A 27620-nucleotide genomic window follows, 5' to 3' on the forward strand; every position below is an offset into this window, starting at 1 on the left:
CGCCGCGCCCGTCGCCATCCCCGTCACCGCCCCCCGTCGCCTCTCGCCTCGCCGGTGAGCACACACACACATACATTTTTTTAGTTTTTTAGTTATAGAAATAGTTATAAAAATGTTAGAATTTTTTCTTTTTTTAGTTATAGAAATAGTTAGTTATATAGCATTGTTAGAAATGTTATAGAAATGTTAGAATTGTTAGAAATTTTTCTGTTTTTTAGTTATAGAAATAGTTATAAAAAAGTTAGAATTGTTAGAAATTTTTCTGTTTTTTAGTTATAGAAATAGTTATAAAAAAGTTAGAAATTTTTCTTTTTTTTAGTTATAGAAATATTAGAAATGTTATACAAATGTTAGTTATATATATAGAAATGTTATAATTTTTTTTCTTTTGTTTTTTAGTTATAGAAATATTAGAAATGTTATAGAAATGTTAGTTATATAGCATTGTTAGAAATGTTAGTTATATAGAAATGTTAGAAATTTTAGTTATCAAAATCCAATTATTAAAAAAATGTTACTTTTTACGGGCATATAGCTAGTATTTGTTCTCGACGATGCCCGGCCCGCATCCTCGCCGTCGACCCGTCCGCGACGACGTCCGGCTGACCCATGTCCGGGACTGGGCTACGCCGGGCTGGCACTGGGAGGTGTTGCCTGGAGGGGCGCGCTGCTTGATGAGGAACCCGGACCCGGTCGTCGACCCTGATCTCGTTTGGTGGCGTTCGCGTGGGCCAGCTTCGGTGCGGAGGGAGCCGGCCCCGCCGGACGTGGTACGTCGCCGTGTCAGGGAGGAGGACGAGCACGTCCATCGCTACATGGTTGCGTTAGAGGGCGGCAGGTTCTCCAATGCCTGGTAGTTTCTTCAGGGATCTCACTTCAGCTATGATCCTGTGAGGGTTCCTTCTCTTTGTGTGTCCACCGCCCGCGCCGCATGATCCGATGATGTATTCGAGATTATATCTATTATTCGAGATGATGTATTCGAGATTATATCTATTATTCGAGACGATTTATTCGAGATTATATCTATTATTCGAGACGATGTATTCGAGATTATATCTATTATTCGAGACGACGTATTCGAGATTATATCTATTATTCGAGACGATGTATTCGAGATTATATCTATTATTCAAGACGATGTATTCGAGATTATATCTATTATTCGAGACGACGTATTCGAGATTATATTCGATGATGCTTATTATGTACTATGATTGATTTAGTTTTTCCTTATTAATTGATTGCATCCATGCATTGTAATTTGAATATATTTCTTTTGGATTAGTTAAACAAAACCTATGGCGGACAATACCGGCAGAGAGGGAGAAGAGGCCTTGTTCAATATCATACGCAATCCTCGCGGGCCAGATGATGATCAGAATGAAGAAGATTATGACGGTTCCGAATATCTAAACAACACCGGGGAGGGTGATATGATATTCGACCGCGACGACCGAATTGATGAAGTCATGAACTATGAACATGACGAAGAAAATGTTAATCTTGAAACAACAAAGACCGGCGAGGTATATATATTTATATAAGCAGGCATGGTGATCATCACATGTTTTAAATGACTTGAAGATATATTAACGAATTGATTTTTCTTCTTTCAGCCATCTGGATCGAGCAAATCTTCAGGCAACAGGACGAAACGAGGCCCGAACAAAAAGTTGAAGGAGGGCGTAAAGTACAATATCGAGGCAATCAGACCTAATGGCAAACCATTCGCGCCTAAGAAGATTGCGGACAAGTTCGTTCGTCAGTGCGGAGTTCTTGTGAAGGACCAACTCCCGATCTCCCTTCAAGAATGGAGAGAGCCAGCAAAGCCACATCCAGGAGTTACTTTTGTCGACAACAGACAAAAACATTTGCTTTGGGAAATGCTCATGGAACATTTCACCCTACCAGATCATTTCACAAATGCAGATGTGGAGAAAGTCAAGGATGCTGCTCTTAGGAAGATGGCGGTTGCATTCAAGAACCACAAGATTCGTGAATGGGCCAAGTACGTCAACGGAGGAAGGAAGACTCTATTATTCGAGGGAACACTAGAGAACCAAAGTGCTCATTGGGACGATTTCGTGAAATTCAAGGATTCGGAATTATCTAAGGAACTGTTGAGAATAAATAAGGCCAATGCCGCAAAAAAGGATAAGTTCCATAAGCTGGGGCCAGGTGGCTATGCGGTGGGAATGCCTAAGTGGGATAAGTCTGAGAAAGAGATGCTGGATGCAGGTGTCACTCCAGAAACATTGAGCTGGCCCCCCAGGTGCAGGACTTGGTTCTATGCGCATGGGGGGGAGTTGGACCCGAAGACAGGCAAAGTTTCCAAGAAGGCATGTCTGGACGGAGCCGAAGATAAGCTACTTGTTGCAATAGAAGAGGCTCGATCCGGGTTGTTCGAGCCCAATAGAGAGAACGACGAGCTTACGCGTGCCCTGGGAAATCCTGAACACCCGGGAAGAGCACGAGGCATGGGCGCTATTCCGTGGTATGAGGGGTTTTCGGACTGGAACGCCGACTACAGAACCCGTGCGAGAAAGAAGATTGCGGAGGAGAAGAAGAGGAAGATGGAGGAGGAGCAGAGGAAGCTAGACTATGAACGCCTTCAAGGCCTAGAATCAGCGCACGCGGACTTGGCAATCAAATTCCAGCGGCAGCAGGAGCAGATCGACTCACTTAGCCAGCAAAGGGGGTCTCAGCAGCTAGCGGATGATCCACCAATGGATAGCACCGTCCCATCCATGCCGAGAAGCAGCGTGGGTTCCGCCCCGGGCGACGCATTGCTGGATAGCTACCCAGTGGATGACATCATGGAGAACACTAACTGCGAGCTACACTTCAAAATGAAGAACATATCCATGAAGGTGGCGGACGCCCTTACTTTTACAAATCCCCCGAGGCAACCTTCCATTGCAACCCGATTCCAGCGGGCTATGCTCGTGTCTTGGTTGATGAGGTGGTGGACCAATATTCTGGGCTAGAGCTTGACATTCCTGGAGGTGACGATGAGCACACACTAGGATAGGCCAACCATCGTATCATCCTATGGAGAAAGGATTGCATCATCTTTCGAAGGCCACCAACACCGCGTCATCCGACTCCTCGTCGCAGTCCGCCACCGAGTCAACAGACTCCCGCTCCTCCAAGTCCACCAACACGTCAGGCCACTCCTCCTCCAAGTCCGGCACAGCTTTAGGCCACTCCTCCTCCAAGTCCGGCAAAGCATCAGGCCACTCCTCCTCCAAGTCCGGCACAGCTTTAGGCCACTCCTCCTCCTCCAACTCAGCCACGTCAGCCGTCTTCGCCGCCTCAGCAATCACGGAAGAGAGCCGCCTCAGCTATGCTGCGTAGCGGTACAAGTCGAGGTAGTACTGCAGGTACAGGCGGAGGCAAGCGATTTCAATATGGTCCAAGCCTCGCGCCTCTTCCGCAGAGGCCTTACGACAAGTCCGAGGACGAAAACGTAGCCATATGGAAGGCCGAGGTGGAAGCCCATTTTGCACCGAAACCGCCACCGCCGCCAAGGGAGAAATTGCCTGTGGAAACGATTGACCACTTTATTCGTATGGCTAGACCACCAGCTCCCAAGCCTGTTGACACAGACTATGAGCGCCACCTCAGGAAGTTAAATCGAGCACGTCTACAGAAAGAGGCGAGCTCGAGCTCGAGCAAATCAGCTGGCAAAAGGAGCGGTAAAACCATTCCCCAGCTGGAAGAATAGGCGGCGCAATCAATAGCCCCGCTTATTGTGCCAACAACACATGAGAGTAGGCGCGCCCAATATTATTGTGGGAAAACCGTTAACGTTCCCAGGGTGGGCGATGTGGTAATAACCGAGGAGCATATTGCGCAGGCTGAATCGATCGGGATCACTGTTGGACAACTCCTCGATATCGAGCCCATGTCTCCGACTAGAGAGGAGGAAATAAAACGGAAATATGCCCAGGGCCAACCTTTGGTTGAGCCAGAGGAGGTCAATAAGCTCCCAACGAGAATGTATGAATTGCATCAATGGTACATGGACATTACCAAGATTTCCAATCGAGAGTCCCTCATGGTGAATGTCAACAAGGAGCATTACTACCATGAGAAAGCTGTGACCATTGAGTATTCAGAACTATTTCAGCTATACAATAAAGACGCACTCGACAAATCTATCGTCAGTTGCTATTGTATGTAAGTGATTTCTTTCTGTAATTTAAGTTTCAAGCTAGCTGTAGTGATCATTTTGATCAATCATTACCTGTAATTATCCTCACTATATTCTTTTCTGTGGTATTATGCAGGATGAAGATTTATGAAATGAAAAAAGGTGGACGCTATGGCATTGGGTTCGTTGACCCAAATACCATTAATGAATACACATGGAAAATAGATCCATATCACGAAAAAAGTGTAGAGGAAAGCATGCTACAGTTCTTCAAGGAACTCAAATACAATGAAGATATACTACTTCCTTACAACTTCCAATGAGTCACACTGTCTTGTACTACAAATTCTGTTTTTCCCTACTAGCTATAGCTACATGTTTTTGCTTACATATGCCCGCTTAATTAAGACATGCAAACGTGTGTGCATGCAGATTTCACTGGATCTTGTTAATCATTAAAGTTGATGAAGGAACAGTTGAAGTACTAGACTCACTACTTAAGAAAGCAAGTGACTACACCATCATGAAGGGGATAGTCAACAGGTAATTTCAATCATTATTAACTATATCTCGGCCTATTTAATTAGTTCGTCATTTCCTGATAACAACTATTTAATAACCCATTTATCCATTTTCTTTGTCGGCGGGCAGGGCTTGGGCAAAGTTCATCAGGGTCACTCCTGGCCCATGGAAACAAAGTCTGAAATGGTATCGACCCAAGGTAAGTAATTAAGTAGTACTAGCTAGTTGCCATCTCTTTAATTATCATGCTTATTATTATCTGATCAAATTCCATTCTCGTAAAGGCCCTAAAGCAGGCGTCGGGGAATGATCTATGTGCATACTACGTTTGCGAGAACATTCGCATGATGGCGTCCGAAAGGAGCAAATCTCAAAGACAGGAGTGGGTACGATATCGATTGTCAGAACACTATTCACAATTTTTACACCATTATCGATATCTAGTCACACAACTAATACACATGCATATTGATCTCCTTCTTAGCAGTTCAAAGAGGTGCGGGACAAGCTCCTAGCACCGGACCGCATAGAAGCAATTCAAGAGGAAATAGCGGGATTTTTGCTCGACCGGGTCATAGATCCCAAAGGAGAATACTATTACCTGCTACCGCCCCCATGAACCACTTCCAATTGTTATCGTGCTCCGAAGGCACCAATTAGCTGTAAGCTAATGTCACTGGCTCCGAAGGCACCAATTAGGAGAAATTATATATATATATATATATATATATATATATATATATATATACATGTGTAAAGATATGTGTGTGTATATATGTGTGAATTAATTAATGGTGGTTGTGAGACATTCGATGGTATGTATATATATATATATATATTATGATCGGTTCTAATAGAAATTATATTTATATATATGCATAACGTGTACAATACGTAGTATCGTAAAATACCAGCAAACGAAAAATAATTAAATGGAAAACACAAAATTAAATGAAAAAGAAATCATAAACCCAAAACCCCCCCAACATTTTAATACCGGTTGGTGACACCAACCGGTACTAAAGGGCTTCCTGCCCCCGAAGCTGGCTCGTGCCACGTGGTTGCCCTTTAGCACCGGTTCGTGCTGAACCGGTACTAAAGGGGGGGGGGGGCTTTAGTGCCTACATTTTAGCGCCGGTTACCAAACCGGCACTAAAGGGCCTTACGAACTGGTGCTATTGCCCGGTTCTGCACTAGTGTTCGTTGCATGACTTGCATATGTATATGTTGTTATTGCGGACTATTTTTTAATCCGTGTTGCGATATCGACTGTTGTTTCACATGGTGGGCTTGTTGCAAGAATCTTTAGCATCTTAGGATCGTCATTATGCGGAGGCTACTGGAATTGCTAGATCTGCATAGTGTCAATCCTAGGTGCTATCGGTGTCCACCCTGTCCCCACGCACAACCGCAGTTGCAGGTGCAACTATAGTTGCACACATTATTCCCCTATTTTACCTACCCCATCTCTTTTTTGGTTTTTTTTGTCGTTCCACCTCACGAGAAAAGCATACAAACGCCATTTTTTCCTCGATGGAGAAATGTGTTTTTGTCCACATGGTCTTCTTTTAGTTACATGTCCATCCTTAAACATATAACTATAGGTATTGTAATCTGACAGTAACTTCATGGCCCACAACATGATTGCAACTACGAGGAGGGACGCCGATCAATTGCAAGTCCACCCCTAGACATGCAACTACAAGTGTTTTAATATGAATGCAGTCGCACAACCTACAAAGTGACTGTAACTACGGGGATGGATGTCAATCAGTTGCAAGTCCACATGTGACATGCAACAGTAAGTGTTATAACTCAAGTGCAATTGCATGGACCACGTCTCCACGACATGGTTATAACTATGAGGAGGGATGGCCATCAGTTGCATGTCCACCCCTAGACATGCAACTTCAAGTGATATTACTCAATTGCAACTCGACGGTCCATAATAGGGCTGCAACTACGGGGATGGATGTTGGCTAGCTACATGTCCACTGCTCGGGATGCAATAGCAAGTGCTGCAACACGACTACACTGTAGGGGCACGCATGTGATACAACTGAGAGGAGGGACATCTGCTAGTTGCATGTCCACCAATAAACATGCAACTACGCACGTACCACATACCATGCGACAACAAGTGTTGTAATCCGACTATAATTGCACACTCTGTAGCATGACTACAACTAGGTAGGGGTTGGTCAATTACATGCCACCCACTTACACATGCAACTACACATGTTATAACCCTGCCGCAATTGCATGTGCACACGCCTGAGTGCAGCCAGGGAAGGCATGCTAGCCAGTTCTGTGTCCACCCCTATACATGGAAGTACACACGACACATATACAATACAACTAAGAGAGCTCCGACAAGAGTGCAACTGGAGCGATGTTGCATTTTATTTTCATTTTTTTGTCATTTTTACTCCCGCCTGGCCTTTTTAGGAAATAGGATAAAAATGCAGAGAAACAAAAAATACAAGGAGAAAAAACGATAATGATACACCTACGAAGGCTAACGTAAATTCTCACGTAACCTTCCCACAATAATTCTATCCCCCTGGTTTTAAGTGGGGTGGGCCCCACCTTTCCCCTAACTCCAATCACAAATTGCCATCTGGCCCATTACGTTAACTACGTAAGAAAGATTACATAGATGTAGCATTGTCTGAGAAAAAATATAGCAGATAATTCGCATCACACTATGAACATTGTCCATTTCTCCTATTTTCTTTTCTTTCTTTTTAAATCGCCTTTTCCTGTAGGGCATTCCATTGTCAATACAAAATATGATTAAAATGGCGAGCTTCTCATTTGTTTTTCTTTTATTTTTGTTTTCTGTGGCATTTTTCTTTTTTTATTACATAAATGAATTTTCATAAATGGATTTAAAATAAATGATAAGAAAAGGAAAAGGAAAAAATAAATAAGGGGAAAGCAGGAGAACAACAAAAGGGGACATGTTTTGTCTTCAAGGATAGTAAGCTTGCACGTGCAACGCACGTCTTGCTCCTTTCAAAGATTCGCTTTGAATCGCACCCGCACAAGTAAACCACAACAAGCATGAATTCAAAGATCTAACTAAAGACACTCGCCATGCTTGAAGATAAACTTAGGCATCATATTTGGCTCGCTATCATTATGTAAGTCGAGCAACAATGAGAAGTTTTTCAAAGGAAGATCAATGGTGGACATGTGGTCCGATACAGCTCACAGAACTATTACAAGGAAAAATGCAAATGAATAAACAATTGGTATAAGGAATGCGGCCACAAGTAAAGAGCATATAATGGTGAAGAAAATTAAACATAATGTATTGGACAACAATGCCCAACCATGTTATGAATTTTGTAGAGTATCTTCCAAAAAAATGCGAGGAAGAGTAACTTCAAATTCGATTGTGAGCTATCATCTATTCCAAGTTGATAACGTGTAAAATAAATCGGGAAGGGAATATAGAAACGAAGCAATAAAATTTGCTATTGCTCTAGTCCAACAAATTTACTTGTACAACATTGTTGAAATGTCTTCACCAATATTATATTCTCTGCACCCCTTCATCCACATTCGTTACTGAAAAGGCATTTAGGTTGCTCATTCGTCAACACACAACATGGGAGATCGATAATGCTTGCACAGTAAACACATTTCGTAAGCATGTCTCATGTTGCAATATACTCCCTCCGTCCCAAAATTCTTGTCTCAGATTTATCTAGATACAGTGTACTTACATCCGTATCTAGACAAATCTAAGACAAGAATTTTGGGACGGAGGGAGTATTTGTACTACTTATGGTCAGTGTACGAAAATAACAACAGAAAACGGCGAAGATCGCGCTCATATATGACATGGTACCTTACTTTGCAACTTAGTTTTATTAGCCAACCATAATTATGGATACTAATTGAAATAAGATGTGTCTTGTACAAGCAATCCAAGTACCTGGCTGTGTGCATAATATGATGCAGAGGCCGGGGTTGTCCCCTTAAAAAAAACAATCCAAGTACCTATTCAGATATTTTGACTTTATCAGCAAAAAGGGTACCTAATCCCTGAAAAATAAGTGAAATGTTTTGTCAGCGTATTCAAATCACATACAATGAGTGCATCTGGTTAAATAAGCCAACCATTTCCACCGGAAAAGATTTGAATTCTCCTTATTGTTGTATAAAAAAATGCATGGGTACAGATCATCAAGGTGTAAGCATGCAAGGAAAGATCTTGCCAGCTCAAACTTGGGTGAAAACAATAGCTCAAGATATCGAAGGGTTGTGCTCACTATCCAGGTATTAGAGAACTAATGTCAGACCTGCTCTACAAAAGACATCGTTGGTGGTGAAACGCTGATAGTAAGTACAAAACAATTCCTGTAGTCCATTCTTTCATAGTAAACTCTGGCTGAATTATAGTTGTCAACACTCATGCATCACAGTCACAACGCCAAGAGTAACCTATAAGATAGCAGGAATATCATTAATTTTTAACATCTGAAGCACAAATGCGTACAAGGAAAATAATCTAAATACTTACACTAAAGTGGCAATAATATCAGAGACTTTTGATTTTCAGTAGAACTGATAGCAATCACACATTGGAATATTCTTACAAAAGCGCAGTTAGATGAAGTACTCCAGAGATAACAATTGGCCAACATGTACAACAAAATACATCAGAAAACTGAAGTGAGAAAGAGAGGTGACATTCAGATTCCTTGCCATCACTGTGCCATTGTAAGCATGGACAACCACCATGTTGTGGAGCAAATTCTGATAAGGATGATGTGTGGTGCAAAATAAGAACAAGAGGAGTAAACCAGTATTCTCTCATATTGAACAAAAATCAAAACTCGCATATTGATGCATCATGAACCTGGGCGTTTGAATCTCTTGTTATGTTGTAATGACAAATAGGATAATGCCTATGAGGCTAGAATTTCATACACCTCTTACCAAAAATTTGTAGATTTCTTTTGTTGGTAATGACAACTCAGAACTTGCAGAGGCTAGAATATAAGGAATCACTCAAACCAGAGAGGAGGCAGGGCCGTCCGGTGCGGTGGGGGTGAGGTCCGGCGGGTGAGGCGCGGGGCGATGAGGCGTTGTGTGCGGATGGCGAGGTAGCGGCGAATTAGGGCCGAAACATGCGTCGCGTCGAATGCAGCAGTGGGCGACGACACGTGGGTGCCCGGAAGAAAGCACAACTCCTCCTCGCGCGTCGCCGCCGGAGGCTCGCGTCCTGTCGTGGCTGCTACTTCTTGTACATGAGTTCCGACTTCCCATGGCACACACGCCTCCGCGGGACAGGGCCAGGGCACGCGTGTTGCCAGCAAGTCAATCGGTGCGTACTTCTGATCTCTTCGACACTGACACCACGACGTGTCTTTTCATAGGAGCATTCACCCCTTGATCCTTGGGGACATGCGCCGCCGGCGTCGGACAGGGCCGGGCCGCGTGTGTGTTGCCGAGCGAGCGCACCGCTAGCTTGGGCGTGTCCTCTCCTCTGCGTGCCATATTCTACCTTCCTCCTGCGTTGGTTTGGATTCCTCAATGACGGGCTCCTCACGCGTCTCGCTTGCATTGGCGGGCGGCTTGCATGCTCTTGGGGGTTTCTCTCAGTTGGATGGAGGTTTTGTACGTGAATTGATTAGATTGAGAGGTTAGTGCTAATTAAGGGAGAGATGTTAACTGATGGTAGTTCAGATTGCATGCGTCCCCTGATTGTAGGAGTTGCCGATGCGGGACGTGGGGTGTTTTCATCGGTGGAGTATGGTCAGTCATTGGAAATTTCCAAGTCCACACCATAGAGTCATTTGGATCAACGATGACCGCCAGATTGAGATTTGTGAGACAAATCGTGTGGTGTTGACTGTGTCGTGGGTTGTTGTGGGGCTAATTATGGGATGCATGTAAAAAATTTGTTGTTTAATTGTTTAATAGTAGTGGAGAAGGGGACGGACAAAATTGCCGTAAGACTAGCCAAGTGAGCGGACGAATATAAAACACAAATTGAGCTGAATTTACTTCCATAGAGTGATTATCTGGCGAGATCATATTTAGTACTTATGGCGCTACTTCTACCTTTAACCGTACGGAAAAGCTATTTTCCTGCCGTCTGTTAGCGACAGGCATGTACGATCGTTTTTTTTTCCTTCGGTCTTTCTTTTCTGCTCTGGCGCGTAAAAAGAGCTTCAGAAAAATAGTGCCCATGTATGATCGTTTTTTTTTCCTTCGGTCTTTCTTTTCTGCTCTGGCGCGTAAAAAGAGCTTCGGAAAAATAGTGCCACTGCTAGGACTCGAACACATGACCGTTTGGTTACGACCACAACGCATTACCAGCTGAGCTAATCACCTATTTTTGCTTCATTTGCGGGTTAATTTGTATTTCTACCTTAGTAAATGAGAACGAGAAAGAAAAACTACAACACCTTTGATGAGGAGACAAAACCATTTGCTCCAAGTTTTTTAAAGGGCCGATGCAACGTGTTTTGTACTCCACTTGTCTCTCTTTTGTAGTGATGAATGTTTTCTAGAGAAATAAATGTTTCACTCCTATAGAATTCGAACAACGCTCTTTTTCTCGTTTATCATATCTCGGTAAATTCTTTTGTAATGAGATTGATAATTATATGTACCACAAACCTGATAGCTTATGTAGAAATATCGTCGTAGCTTTTTTACAAAAAAAAACTAATGTAAACATACACTCGATAACTTTTTTGTATAAAAATAGTATGGTAACTTACACATCGCATATCTGATAACTTATGCACCAGGGCCCTGGTACCTTTAGCCGACCGAGGGGGGGGGGGGGGGGGGTTGATCAAATATACCCCGGTAATAGCATGATAACTCACACATTGCAGACCTGATAACTTATGTATCCCTGTCCTGGTAACTTTGGCGACCGAAGGGGGGGGAAGGGTTGACGAACTTTTGTGCGAATAGCATGGTAACTCACACATCGCAGACCTGATAACTTTTGCACCCATCCTGGTAACTTTGGCAACGAATGCGGGGGGGGGGGGGGGGGTTGAATGAAATATCCCCTCGGTAGATTTTTGTGTCGATATCATGATAAGTCACACATTGTGTACCTGATAACTTATGGACCCCAGTCCTGATAACTCTGATACGGGGGTGGGGGTGGGGGGAGTTGACGAAACACCCCCCGGTAACTTTTTGTGTGAATAGTATGGTAACTCACACATCGCACACCTGATGACTTATGTACCCCAGTCCTGATAGCTTTGGCATGAGGAGGGTGGGGGGGCGGTAACATTTGTGTGAATAGCATGGTAACCCACATGTTTGCAGAAATGATAACTTATTTACCCCGGTCCTGGTAACTTTAGCGAGGGGGTTGATTAAATATACCCACAGTAACTTTCATGTTAATAACACGGTAACTCACGCCTCGCAGACCTGATAACTTGTATACCCTGGTCCTGATAACTTTGGGGACCGGGATGGGGGAGGGAGGGACATCATGAAATATACCCTCGGTAACTTTCATAGATGAAGTGGAATTTTTCCAGAAAAATAGCTTTCGTTTTTTCTTATGACAGTAGTAACAAAGAGTTTAAAACAATTTCGTTGTTGAACTAATGAACAACAAACTAGGTTGGCGTGATGGTTGTTGGGCTTTGTACTTGGGCCTATCCTTTCCACCTCGACGCAGGTTTGAATCCTGTGTAGGTAATTTTTTTCGCGTTTTTAATTATGGTGTAATAAATCGATTGGGAGAAGCACGGGAATAGCGGTGGAGCGTTGTTTCCCCCGTCGAGGGGATCGTGCGGATCTGTCGCTAACGACCAGTCGACTGGTCGTTAGCACAGTCCTTAACCGTATAACGCGCACACCACTTGATCTAATGGCCGACCCATTTAAGTTTCATGCGAGAGAAAGCTTGTCCCGGTTTTGGGAAACTTCTGGAAGCTTCCCATCCAATTTTGGGAAGCTTCCGCCTGATTCTTTTTTGGGTTTTCGGAATTGGGTTTTGTTCAACATTTTTGTGGTTTTTAATTTTATTTTTCTTCTTTTTTATTTTTTAGAATGCACAAACTTTTTGAATTTTGGTGATTTTTTTCCTCAAATTTTGTATTTTTTTTCCAAACTTGCGAGTCTTTTTCAAAGTTTATGAAAGTTTTTGTATTCTTGAACCTTTTCTCTAATTTTGTGAACGTTTTCAAATATGTGTGTTTTAGTATTCGCAAAAAGGTAAAATTTCGAACCTTTTTTGAGTTCGTGATATTTTTCAAAGTTAATGATTTTTTGTATTCACTAATTCTGTCAAATTCCTGAACTTTTTTTGTCTTCCCAATTTTTTAAATTCTTGAACTTTCTCTTATTTACGAACTTTTTTCAAAATTGTTAACTTTTTTTGTATGGTTAAAGAAATGCGAGCAAACCGGCAGTGGATCACTGGACGCGAACCAAGCGCTCCTGCTAATGGGCCAGCACAAGAGACGGCGCTGACGAGCGCCTGTGCAGCAACCAGCGCTCGAAGCGCGGATATAGCTCTCGGTTTTTTCCCCTAAAAAAAGCTCTCGATTGTTTATGTACGTGAAATCAAAACGTGGATGAGTCACCTGGCTGAGACATCGCCAAGTCTCAGTCGGCTAAGCCTTAAGCCACCCCCTTCAGATTTTACGAGGTGTAGAAAATGTATTTTCAACGAAACAACAAATAGAAGGTTTCCTATAGCCCGGCCACCAAATGCACCCTTCAGTACAACCAACAGTCGCCGCCCTAATCAACGCGTGATCCTACACTGTGGTACATAAACAGATGTGCTACTACTAGATGATGATGACCATCCCTTGATCATATTTCAAGGCTATAAATAGTCGCTGCGATAACACGCACATCCCTTGATATAATGGGCCGGCCCAGCTAAGTTTCCTGCAAGAGGAATGCACATCCCTTGATCTAATGGGCCGGCCCATCTAAGTTTCCAGCGAGAGGAAGCTCCTCTCAAGAGCAACTAGTTAACGAGCGCTCCTTCAGAAACCTCGCAACGATTAGCGTCACTTGGCGCGCTCTCAGCCATTCGTCACGTGTCGCGTTCTGGACGCTCCCTCCAGATTTTTTTTATTTTATTTTTTCGCACACGTTTTTGGCTTTTTAAACGGGTTTTTTTTTACATTTTGGTTTTCCCCCGGTCTTCCTTAGCTTTTTGATAAAAAAATTATGAAAAAAATTGCGCAAAGAAACACGTTTTCTTTTTTTCGCGAAAAATCACGGTTTTTCTTCTACGAGAGGCACGGTTGTGCTTTAGCGAGAGTCACGGTCGTGCCTTTCTGAAACGAAAAAAACATATTTTCTGTTTTTTTTCTTTCGCGAGAGTCATGATTTTACTTTCACGAGAGGCACGGTTATGCTTTCGTAAGGGAAAAACAAAACGCGTTTTCTGTTTTTTTTTCTTTCGCGGGAGTCATGGTTTTGCTTCCGCGAGAGGTACGGTTGTGCTTTCGCGAGAGTCACAGTCGTGCCTCTCAAAAAAGGAAAAAAATACGCATTTTCTGTTTTTTTTTCTTCCGCGAGAGTCACGGTTTTGCTTTCACTAGAGGCATGGTTGTGCTTTCGCGAGAGTCACGGGCGTGTCTCTTTCCAAAAGGAAAAAAACGCGTTTTTTGTTTTTTTTTCCTTTCACGAGAATCACGGTTTTGCTTTCACAAGAGGCACGGTTGTGATTTCGCGAGAGGCACGGGCGTGTCTCTTTTGGAAAAGAAAAAAACCGTGCTCCCGGATTCAGTTTTTTCGCCCGGTTTTTTTCGTGTAAAAAAGTTCGTTAAAACCTATCAACATGGGATCCAGTTTTGAAAATCTCGACGTGAGGAATCCAATGGTGATAACGGTTTGAGATTTGGACGCATAGTTTAAGAGATAAAACATTTTGAATAAATGAACGAAAAAAGGGAAAACTCTCATGTTGCGACAAGTGGTGCGCTGCATGTGCGCCACTTGTCGTGACCTGGGAAGGTGGAGTGTTCTTTGCAACGAGTACTCCTTAATTAGTGATTTCAGCTCCTCCCTGTTTTGGGAAACCTCTGGAAGTTTCCGGCTCGTTCTTTTTTGAGTTTTTTTGGACATTTGTTTGATTTTTTATTTTATTTTTCATCTTTTTATTTTTAAGAATGCACAAAGTTCTAAAAAGTTGGTGGGGTTTTCTCAAATTTTGCATTTTTTTGTCAAACTTGCGTGTCTTTTTCAAACTTTATGGACTTTTTCATATTCACAATCCTTTTTTCCATTTTATGAACCTTTTAAAATATGTGTGTTTTCATGTTTGCAATCTTTTTCTAAATCCCCAAACTGTTTTTGAGTTCGTGATATTTGTCAAATTCATAAAACTTTTCAAATTTAATGATTTTTTGTATTACCGAACTTCTGTCAAATTCCTGAACTTCTTTTTTGTTCCTGAATTTTTTAATTCGTGAACTTTTTATTTATGAACTTTTTTCTAATTCATTAACTTCTTTTGTTTAGAAATACGAGCAAACCAGCTGTGGAGCAACCGAGCGGAGCAAGCGCTCCTGCTAATGGGCATGCGCAAGAGTCGGCACTCACTAGCGCCACGCTCGAAGCGCGGATATAGCTCTCGATTTTTGGTGCACGTGAAATCAAGACGTGGACGAGTCACCCGGCTGAGACATAGCAAAGTCTCAGTCGACTAAGGGCATGTACAATGGTGGTGGTATATGGTTATATATATCCCATGACAAAAAATAATTTGAGGTATCTATATTTATTTATTTCTTTCCAATGCGAGTTATCACTAGTGGGCCTCATTAAGAAATAAAAAATAAAAACTCTAGTACACATACATCTCTACTTTTTACTATAATCTTTTTAGATTTTGTCATCAGACCATATTTTTTTTCTTCAAGCACCCGCCTTCTGGAGAGAATCCCGCTTTCCTATACAAACCTACTTTACGTTATATCCGATCCTACATGATATGCGAGGCATCATCTTGAGGCTATATATTGTACATGCCTTAAGCCTTAGCCACTCCCTTTCAGATTTTATGAGGTGTAGAACATGTATTTTCGATGAACGATAAATAGAAGGGTTCCCTACTGCCTGGCCACCAAATGCACCCTTCAGTACAACCAACAGTCGCGGCCCTAATCAATGCATGGCCCTACGCTATGGTACACGCCCCTAAACAGATGTGCTCTAGTAGATGATGATGGTCATTTTTGGCCAGCGTCTAGAACGTCCGCTCTCGCAGCACTGCTGCAGAGTGCAGATCGATCCAATGGCGGTCCAGCCGGCCGGCTGACGTCTAGCGCGAGCATAGTTTATTCATCCTAGAGACAGCTATCCAGATATCCACATACCCACAGCTAGTTAAAGCCTCGGCCGGCCGATTCACAGCACATACGGTAGCTATGGCGACGGCAATAACAGAGTGCACTCCGTCCTTCTTGGCCGCTGCCGGCCTCGCCGTGCTGGCGATCTGCTCGTACCTTGCCGTCGTCCTCCGCCGCGGCGGCGTCGCCGGAGCGAAGCGGTACCCGCCGGCGGTCGGCACGGTGTTCCACCAGGTATACCACCTCCGGCGGCTGCACGACTACTACACGGACCTGTTCCGCGAGCACATGACGTTCAGGCTGCTCTCACCGGGACGGGGGCAGATTTACACGTCCGACCCGGCGGTAGTCGAGCACATCCTCAAGACTAACTTCTCCAACTACGGCAAGGTGCACAAATACAGTATCCTCAGGACTTTGTTTTTTTCGAGGGAATCCTCAGGACTAACTTAGGAGTACAAGTACAGTAAAATGAGTAAAATGGCAGTTAATTAAGGACCCCTTAATTCAGCTATATATGCGTGCTCATATGTGTTAACTAATCTGGACATAGAGAGCAACTTCAGCATGCATATGAGATTATGAGTTAAATCATTCAGACTGGCCTGTTAGATGAAGGATGTGGCTAGATCTCAGTCGATCGAGACTTAACCAAGTCTTAGTCAAGTGACACAATATATAAAAAAGAAGATTTTTTTAAATTGCACGGATCTCTACGTCAAATCTCATGAATATAATATCGACTGAGATTTCGTTAAGTCTTAGTCGACTAAGATTTCGTTAAGTCTCTGTCGACTGAGATTTAGCAATCCCGTTAGATGAAAATCCTGCTCTCCGCTTTGGCCTCAATCTTATTACCTCCCTCCTGCTATCGTTGGCCTAGTTTCGGATTAATTCAGTTTGGTATAAAAAAACTCTTGGAGAATAGTGTTGCTTTTATTTTGAAACCCCTGGAGAGCCCGACGTGTGGGATTTCCTAGGGGTGGCCGTCTGATGGGGTGTGTGCTCATCATCTTGACTTGCCTCCCTAACGAGGGAGCTGTGGTTTCAGCTTTCATCGTTGAGGGAAGCGCATTGTGGAAGAAGCTTGCCTGCTGCTTGCTTGCTGGTAGGTGTGCGTGGGTGATCTAGTGGTAATGTAAGACGTTGTGGTTTCTGTCAATGGAAGTCAGACATGAAACTCTCTTTTTTAAAAAAAGCTAATAAAGAACTAAAACCATGACACTATTATGGATCGGAGGGAGTAGTAGATTGTTATCCTCGTTAGAGATCTTGGACTTGGATTCGTTAATTGTAAAACAGTATCAGTTCCCCATTTTATCATGCAATTGGATGTGCTAACAACACATGTGCAAGAATTTTGACGCAAAACTAACTAATCTACGTGTTCCATAATGTAAGATTATTTTGCAAGCTACTTTAGCTTATAAAAACATCTTATATTATGGGACGAAGGGAGTAAAAGAGTTGGCCTCAGCAAGTGATAGTGATGTTATTGGCTGACATGTGTATGATGCTTCGGACAAATACACAGGGCGTACGAGTTAGACACCCTTTACCAATATACTCCTTCTGTTCACTTCTATAAGACGTTTTAGATTGTACAAATAGTACCCAAAATAATTCATGGTCAGTTGCCTAAAATGTCTTATAAAAAAGAATGGAGGAAGTACTAGCTAGTACCAATATACCCAAGAGTCAATTATACCGGTGGTGCCTAAACTTGGCGCAAACGGTTATTTTGGTGCTAGAACTAATGGCATACATTGAACTAGCGCAAAAACCTGGCTCGGACGTGCAAGTACAGTGCAAATCACGTTTGGATACGAAGCGATGCTGACTTGGCATGGGGCCCACTGTCACTGATTGGAAGGCTGAGAGGAGGGCGTATGGCCTGTTTTTCTTTTGCAAAAAACAACTTGAATTGGCATTTTATTTTTTTGACTCTATGAGAGATGGGTCCCATATGTCAGTGCAGTGTGAAAATTAACGATAAATAAAACTCCCGTGTCTCGAACCCTTGACTCTGCCTTGCACACAGAAGGATGTAGGGACTACACCTTCTAGTATTCACGTCACAAAATGGATAACTAATGTGGCAGAACAAAGACCCTCGTGGAGCTGAAATGGACTGTGATCAATGCCGCCCGTTTGCACCTGTTCTTTTCTAGAAATTTGTAAAAGGTATGTAACTTCTAATCTCAATAATGAAAATAATATTTAATTATTTGCGTGGTACAAATATTATACATACAAACTTAATAACTTACGTTTCATAATTGTTCACGTGTTATTTTAAAAATATTCATATATTTAAAATAAGATTTATGAATTACAAAAATGTTTGGCTAATTAATAACAATACAAATATTTTTAACATTACAATTCCGAAATATTATTTAAAGTATACAAACAATTCTGTAATTATACACACATGTTTATATTTCAATGTTTGTATAAATAAATATTCATAATTTAAAATTTAAAATTTCATATGAATATTCATTAGTGGCTAATATTTCAATTATATTTTTCTGAATATAAATCAGGAGTGAAAATTATATCGCACAAATGTTTGTATTCATCATTTTGTATCATTTAAATATAAGCTACAAGTGTATAAATTTTTTGTATCCATTGAATAAACATTTAAATCTCCGTATTTACCAAACATTTTTATATAATACTCCCTCTGTAAAGAAATATGAGAGCGTTTGGATATTTCTTTACGAAAGGAGTACATGGGTGTATATTCATATAGTTTTATTTACTAATCATTGTTTGTATATAATATTTATAACACACGAATATTTGAACATTGTTTTTATTACTTACGTTTTACATATGTATTAAAAACTAGTGCGTGCTAAATGGGCCGCGCTATTTGCAGCTCATATAAGTCCCACATGCGTTCTCCTGATGGTTGCTAAAAAAATATGCATCCTCCTTACATTCAAAACTACTATTATCAGAATCTGTCATTTTAACGTAAATGATGGACTGGCTTGGATGGTTAGCTATCCAGCAGTTGGTCTTGGGTTCAAGACCTGTGGGCGTTTGTTTCATTTTTATTTTCACGTACTGAGAGGTGGGCCCCATGTGTCATAGAGTCAAAATAAAATGACATCTGCTGCGTGTTGATAAGGGTTTTTTGTGAGAAATAAAAAAAGTTGAGGGGTCTTTGCAAAAAAGAAACAGGCCCCACGCCACGCTGGCGCGCCAAGTCAGCGTCAATTTCGTATTCAAATATGATTAGCACAGCATTGCATATCCATACCAAGTTTTTGCACCAGTTTAATGTATGCCACAAGTCCTAGGGTATGTTTGGTTTAAGCCCCAGCTTGCCACACCAAAATTTTGGTATGACCAATGCCCAAGCATGACCAAAAATTTGATAAGCTATTCTTGTTTGGATTGTAGCCATCGGATGGTCGATGGTCGTCCACAAATGCATGTGCATGCTAATCATGAGAGGGCTCACTAAGTAACTACCGGCCAAAGAATCTGCAGCCTAGTTGCATGCATCATAGTAATAAAAAAAAGTAAAATTGGCTGGGGCCCACCAAAACAGAGAGGGCAAAAGGTGACGCCAATTTTTTGGCGGAGCTTCTCCACGCCCTTGACTCGTCAACTCGTTGGCCAAAATTATACACGCGATTAGCGGCTGTCATTGGCGCGCCGATTTTTTGGCAGCAGTCCAAACTAGCACCAAATTTTGCGGGCAAGCCAAAATTTTGGTATAATATGGTTTGGTTGTCATTCAAATACATCCCTAACACCAAAATGACTGTTTGTGTCAAGTATAAGCACCATCAGTGTAATTGATTCTATACCCAAAACTAGGGAAAAGTCTAAAATAAACCTTAAATTTGTACTTTGAGTCTGAATTGAACCCTAACCTCAAAATCCTTGAAATTGGCACCCTAAACTCTCTAACCCCGGTCTATCCCGGCGTCTTTTTGCTGAAACCTCGTTTGTACTGGGGGGATTGCATATGTAACTGGGGGAGGGGGGAGGGCAGCGCTAGCTGGGCTGGCTATGGGCCATACTTCAATCGTTCTCGCCGCGTGGGCTCTCACCAGACACAACCCAACTGAAGCCTCCTTCATCGATCGGCATTGTGTGTTTGGCAATTGCATTGCTCAGTCGCATGCATTGCGCTGCACAATGCTAGCAGGATCAACCGATCTCCCTCATCTCCGCTCGGCCTTGTACGTTCTCGTGCTCCTTTTACTTGCTGGCTTGGCTAGCATGGCCGAGGAGCAGCAGCACAAAGTGGCGCGCGTCGTGGCGTGCATGATCAGTAAATGCATGTGCTGTTGCTGTAATCAGTTTGATAATGTGATGGTGTGCAGCTGCAACTGCAGAGCTTTTGTCTTAGAGCATCTCCAACAGCCGCGCTATGCGCGGCGCGCTAAAATAGATAAAAAAACGATACATAGATATTTCACAGTGTGTACATAGTTCATCATAGTATAGATAGATAAAAAAAACTAGTCCAACACGATAAAAACTACGGCGCAACTAGATAAAAACTACGGTGCAATTCAAACGTGCCGAGGCCGAGGCGGATGTCACCGGACCGAATCTCAGCATAGAAGGCGCCGGAGGGGCACTTGCGGACACCGCGGTAGCCTGAAGATCCCCGGCGGCGCGGCGACATGGTGGTGCCGCGTCGGTGGCGGGGCGAGGAAGCGGCAGAGGAATCAGAGGAAGCAGGGAGAGAGCGCGTGGCAATGTGGACCACGTGACGGGCGCAGCAATTTATAGGCGCGCCGGAAGCGGTGCGCCAAATTTAGTGCGCGACCTCCCGCCGCGCGCAATCATTTCCCGCGCGCCCGAGTTTCTCGCCTCCGCTGGAGTGCGTGAAAACGTCTCGCACTTGCTAAAATGGCAGTTTACCGCGTGCGCGGGGTTTTTGTCGCCGCAGTTGGAGATGCGCCGTTGCAAAACACAAGCTTCATGGAGTCCCTTTTTCAAAAAATATTCAAAATATATTAAAAAGTTTCAAATAATATTTTTTTCTACAAATATATATGCATGTTCTTCTAGTATGTACAAAATTTCAGCAAATTTGATTATTTGCATAGTGCATAAAAAAGACAATTATCAGTCCCAAAAACAAAAAGGGAAAGACATCTTTTAATTCATGTATTTATCTTTTTTGTGTGCATCACTTTTTTCTAGAAAAACTTTCAATATATTCATCATCAATTATGATAGTACAACGATTACCGACAATAAAAAAACTATATCCAAATCCGTACACCATCTAGTGACGACTACAAGCATTAAAACGAGTTGAAGACGCGCTGCCGTCATCACCCCTCCTTCCCTGGACTCGGACAAAACTTGTTGTAGTAAACAATCGAAAAGTCGCTGTGCTTTCCCTGTATGTTTATAAAATTTTATACATGTATACTACAAACATATATCTATGTGTATGCTTTTTCCAGATTTTTTTTGGATGTGAAAAAAGTATTTTTCTTTGAAGGAAAAATAAAGAGCTCCGTGAAGCTCGGTTGCTGTTTGCACTTTTCGATATCCCGTCCCTTTCTTCACTAGTACTCATCCAGCTCAATTTTTTTTTATAAACTACTCATCCAGCTCATTCTAGTTTCGAACAAAGTGAGAAGAGTTGTACCTCCTCACTCTAGCAATGCTCGTATTGCTTTAACTCATCCTATTTTTTAACTAATAACAGAACACGATATAGATAACAGCTAGTCATCTTATTTCGTCAGCCAACGCGCACAGAGTGGCGCTCAACCTGACGCGGAGCGAATCCCCGCCACTTATGCAATCCCCCGGGCACAAACAAGCTCTTAGCCAAAAAGGGCTGGGATAGACCAGGATTAGAGAGAATAGGGTGCTAATTTCACGGATTTGAAGGTCAAGGTTTGATTCAGACTCTGAATACAAATTCAAGATTTATTTTAGACTTTTCTCCCCAAAACTAATAAAACAGATGCCCTCACCAAGTCAGCGTGATGTTATTCGCTGACATGCGTACGATGTTTCTGAACAAACACATAGGGCGAGTCTAACTACGAGAACACGAGCGACCTCTTCGGCGACGGCATCTTCGCGGTGGACGGCGACAAGTGGAAGCAGCAGAGGAAGATCGCCAGCTACGACTTCTCGACGAGGGCCCTCCGGGACTTCAGCGGCGGCGTCTTCAACAAGAACGCCGCCAAGCTCGCGCACATCGTCTCCGACAACGCGGCGGCGAAGCAGCCCATGGACTTCCAGGCACCGATCTGATCAATCTGGCAAACCATCATTTCCTATCGATCATAGGGGGGTTCTGACAAGGCTGTCCTGCATGTGCATGTCTCTTGGATCGATCAGGCCTTGCTGATGAAAGCGACGATGGATTCCATCTTCACCATCGCCTTCGGCCTGGACCTCAACACGCTGTCCGGGGCGGCGGCGGACGAGGGGAGCCGCTTCGCCGCGGCGTTCGACGACGCCAGCGAGTTCATCCTGCTCCGCTTCGTCAACGCGTTCTGGAAGGTGGCGAGGTTCCTCAACGTCGGCGCGGAGGCGGCTCTTAGGCACAGGATCAAGGTCGTCGACGAGTTCGCGTACAAGCACATCCGCGCCAGGGCCGACGAGATGTCGGTCGGCAAGGCACACCACGCCGTAATCTAACCTGCCCTGACCTTATTCCATCGACTTAACACGCTTGCTGTGCTTGAAATTGAGCTCGAGTCCTGACTTGGTTACTTACTACTCGACTTGACAGGAGTCCAAGTGTGATTTGCTGTCGAGGTTCATTCAGGCGACCACCAGCGAGTCCGGGGAGGTGGATTACAAGTACCTGCGAGACATCATAATGAACATCGTCATAGCCGGCAAGGACACGACCGCCGGAGCGCTGGCCTGGTTCCTCTACATGATGTGCAAGCACCCGGAGGTGCAGGAGAAGATCAGCGAGGAGGCCAGGGAGGCTGCCGACGCCGGCGAGACCGCGTCCATCGACGACTTCTCGCAGAGCCTTACCGACGAGGCGCTGAACAAGATGCACTACCTGCATGCCGCCCTGACAGAGACACTCAGACTGTACCCTTCGGTCCCGTTGGTGAGTCCATCCATCCATAACAGCAAGCTCCAAACTTGTAATCATCGAAGGAAAAGTCGTTGCTTTGTGGGATTGCATGTAAAATTGTACTCCTACGTAATTTTTGTTGGGTGTTTCATCAGGATAACAAGGAGTGCTTTTCGGACGACGTTCTGCCCAACGGCTTCAGCGTCGGCAAGGGGGACATGGTGTTCTACGCCCCCTACGCCATGGGCCGGATGGAGCGCCTGTGGGGCGAGGACGCCCAAGCCTTCCGGCCCGAGCGGTGGCTCGACGAACACGGCGTGTTCCATCCAGAAAGCCCTTTCAAGTTCACAGCTTTCCAGGTATAACCATGTCACATCCCTCAAAAAAAAAGGTAACCATGTCACACAAAAACACCATGACCTTCCAAGTGAAACGTGTTCTGAACTTGAAAGATAATACTGGCAGCTGAAACTTGTTCTGGACATACCTATCCTCAGAAATTCAATGGTCAGATTTTAATATACTGCTCCCTCCCCTGTCAGCAGTATAGGGTACTTGTAAAAAACGGTCTATAACTTAGCTATATTTGTGAGGGTTATTTCTAAAACTTGTTCTGAACATAAGTTAGCTATATTTGTGAGGGTTATTTCTAACTCGGGACACCTGCTACTTGGTTGGTCTGCATGCAGGCTGGTCCGAGGATCTGCCTGGGAAAGGAGTTCGCGTACAGGCAGATGAAGGTCTTCGCGGCAGTGCTGCTCCGTTTCTTCGTGCTGGGTCTGCGCGACAAGGACGCCAGCGTGAACTACAGGACCATGATCACGCTCTACATCGAGCAGGGTCTCCATCTCACGGCTGTGGCGAGATGATTGTGCTTGGGCATATACACATACAGATACAGTAGCTGGCAGCTGGCTTGCCAATGCGAGTGACAGGCCCATGCGTCCTTCTGCAGAGACACCAAAGATACTATGCGACTTGTGTGTGGTCGCCACGCGCGAATAATAAGCTGAGTCCAGCGTCAGTATATAGTGTGGTCTGTGCAGAGTAGCATTTCTTGTGATTGTGATTGTGATTGTGATTTGTGAATCGGACCTCTCACCGGTACCAGAATGGATTGCTTTTTTTTCTCCGCAAACTCTTTTTTCTTTCTCAGAAGAGTACGTTTCTGGGGGCCTTCGTGTTCATGACAAATGGACCGCGGGGACTTGCGCATGTTTTTCTTTTCTTTTTGGGATTTTTTAATCTATTCATCTAACAGCATTCCGGCGGCTGCGTGCGTCTTCACAACACGGCTGCGCATGGATTGATCATAGCGGACGATGGCGGCGCCTTTGATGTCTTTTTTCCTTCCGAGGGTATCATTTTGAAGCAGGTGCCGACTAGAGGGGCCAAGAGGTGGTGTGGTGTTGCATCTATTGCATCGTCCGGCGGGTCTCGGCGGTGTGACGCAGTGGAGTCTCAGCAGTTGACGCGTGTAAATGGACGCGCGCAGGGTGTTGGCGTAGTGGTGACGTCAGATGACGGTTGATTCCTCCTGAAGATGGGATAACAGAAGATGGTAGCGGCGGATTCTTTAGTGTGTGTGCATGCAGAGCACGCTAAGGGTCGGCTAGATCGGTTGGTACTCTCGGCTCGCCGTGGGGCGGCTTGGCGAGACCACCGGGTTAGATGGTGTGTGTTCGTGCGAGGTCAGGGCACATCATCATGATTGTAGGTGTAGCGACATATGTCATCAAGGAGGTGTCTTTGAATCGATCCTTGTATTTATTTTGTCAAGCTATGTTGGATAATTTAACAAAGATGACATGTGTGCATCCTTGAACGCAAAGACCAGGTTTTAACCTCCTTTTCAAAGAAGAAAAGGTACAAAGAATACCAGAAGTAACATGGATTACATCCAGGTTTGTAGATCATCTAACGAAGACTACAATCACCGGAGCGAGCCGAAGGAGCGCCGCCGTCATCGCTTTTCCTTCATCGGAGTCGGACAAACCTTGTTATAGTAGATAATCAGGAAGTCGTCATGCTAAGGACCCTTAGGACCATCGCACTAGAACATCAACCTTCGCCAATGAAGAGAAGCGTAGATCGGATGGATCCAACCCGTAAATTCAGGAACACAAACGAACGAAAGACCAGATCCAAGTGGATCCACCAAATACCAACACCGACTGTATCCCACGAGATCTGTCGGGAACACACCTTCACACGCCCTCCGACGCTGCTAGACGCACCACTGGGACCAGGGCTAGGTGAGGAGAAGCTTATCTCATCTTCAGGGAGCCGCCGCAGCCTTGCCTTCGGCCTTCCCGAGTAGGACACAAAGCCTAACCAAGCTAATAAAAGCACCTAAAAATAGTACCCACATGTTGGTAAGGGTAGGGATCCATCGTGTCTCCATGACCCTAGGGCGTTTCCAACTCATAGGGAAGTAGTATGGGGTATAAGCACAACGAGCATACACTCAGGCATTTGCATAGTTTAGATATGCACAACCAACATCAAAGCACACACACAAATGATCGACCGACAAATAGGGAAGCCATAGAAAACGCAATGCCTAGACGGGGGGAGGGGGTAAAACGGTAAAAACGAGTAGCATTGATCCTGGCTCGGCAGTTGCAACCACCAAAAATGATGCAAGTGCATATGGTCCAGACCTGATATCCACACAAGCTCAAAACCGAACACACACTAGGCAAATGGTCAATCACCTACAACTAAGTGGATCCACTAATCGTGCGGTGCTACTTGTGATAGACGTTGGGACTTTTTCTAAAGAGGAAGGGTGAAGTAGTATAGTAGTAGAAAGTATTTCCCTCGGTTAAGAACCAAGGTTTATCGAACCAATAGGAGATTCATGCAAACAAAGGTTGACAGTACCTGCACACACACAAACAAATACTTGCATCCAACGTAGGCAAGAGGGTTGTAAATCCCCTTGTACTCATTAATTGTAAGGATTACTTCTCATAGTGGTAGATATATAAATTGAAAAACAAAATAAAAATAAATAAATTGTAGCAAGGTTTTAGGGGTTTAGTAATATGAGGTGAATGGACAAGGGGGGGGCATAACTTTCACTAGAGGCATCTCTCTCAAGAACATAGCGAACGGTGGGTGCACAAATTACTGTTGGGCAATTGATAAAAAAAACGCATAGTTATGATGTTATTCATGGCATGATCAATACATATCCATCACATCCCTAACAAGTAGACCGTTAAACTTATTAACGCCTACTACTATTACTCCACTTCGAGAGCGCTTCTAAGCTTGCCTCTCTAGGTATTAGTTCATAACAAACATAGTATTGCTTTAAGTATGATGACATAATATAGACAAAATAAGACCACGCAATATGATCTAATCATGTCGTTTTATCCTTAATAGCAGTAATACAAATACGTGCCTCGCTACCCCTTCTATCATGAGGTTAGGACACGGCAAGATTGAACCTACCATAAAGCACCTCTCCCATTGAAGATAAATAAATCTAGTTGGTCAAACTAAACAGATAGATCGCAGAGAAATACAAAGCCATAACAATCACACATAATAAAGTTTAGAAATAACTCAATTACTTTCAATGAACAATATGATCATAAACCCACAGTTTATCATATCACAACAAACACACCACATGTGTATTATATATGTAGATCTCCGAAGATTACATCTTATTGAAGATCAGAGAGAGAGAGAGAACCATCTCGCTACTGCTATGGACCCATAGGTCTTGTGACACATCATCGGAGTGGCAACAAGGTTGACGTAGAGGCCCTTCATGTAACGCCCGGATAATCAAGCTACAGTAATCCCCTACTAATGATGCGATGTCACCACTGTTACTGTTGCTAAGTCTCACGTTGATTCAAATCAATTCAAATTTCAAATTTTAAAAATAAAGTCAACAATTAAAGTCGGCTCGGCTCGTAGAGTACCCGCGAGTGATTCACGAAGGTGGGGGCTGAAGGGGCAGGTGGTTCCATCCAGGTACTGGTCGACCTGGGTTCCCGACGCCCCCTGAGTGATACCTTGTGGCGGAGCGACAGGGCAGATTGAGATCACCTAGGAGAGAGGTGGGCCTGGTCCCTGGTCGTTGTCCGTGGTTGTTTCAAAATAACACGCTTAACGAGATTTGGATATTTGATCTGAGTTGGTCTTTTGGCCTATACGCACCAAACCAACTACACAGGGACAGTTATGGGCACTCGGCGTCGTAGTATCAGCCAAAGCTTTCCAGACATCAGCGAATGAGTGGCGCACGTAGGGTTGGACTGCGTAAAGCACCTGCCTTTGTAATGGAGGTTGCCATGTCTGCTCATAGGCCACGTACGCAACATGCAGGAGTGCAACGGGCGATGGGCCCAATACCCGTGCACGCTTAGGATTTAGACCGGCATGTGACCTCTCTGTTGAGCCTAGGTAGGGATGCGACATGTTGATCTTCCGAGGCCGGGCATGACCTAGGAAAGTGTGCTCGGCCAGAGTGATTGAGCGTGTTGGGAAATGTGGTGCACCCCTCCAGGTAAGTTGATATATTCGAATAGCCGTTTCCACG

The 27620-nt window shown here is 43.8% G+C and overlaps 1 protein-coding gene across 1 annotated transcript; it reads left to right on the plus strand.

Annotated features, from left to right (window-relative positions):
• Positions 1 to 15887: 15887 nt before the first annotated feature.
• Positions 15888 to 24191, plus strand: LOC125510709 (cytochrome P450 704C1-like). The gene is made up of 6 exons (XM_048675964.1): positions 15888 to 16392; positions 22039 to 22254; positions 22354 to 22647; positions 22751 to 23086; positions 23209 to 23412; positions 23743 to 24191. Exons 1-6 carry the CDS (start codon positions 16081 to 16083, stop codon positions 23920 to 23922), a joined length of 1542 nt encoding a protein of 513 aa, XP_048531921.1. The 5' UTR covers positions 15888 to 16080; the 3' UTR covers positions 23923 to 24191.
• The last annotated feature ends 3429 nt before the right edge of the window (positions 24192 to 27620 follow it).

The sequence above is a fragment of the Triticum urartu genome, chromosome 1, assembly GCF_003073215.2.
Source record: "Triticum urartu cultivar G1812 chromosome 1, Tu2.1, whole genome shotgun sequence".
Classification (NCBI taxonomy): Eukaryota; Viridiplantae; Streptophyta; class Magnoliopsida; order Poales; family Poaceae; genus Triticum; species Triticum urartu.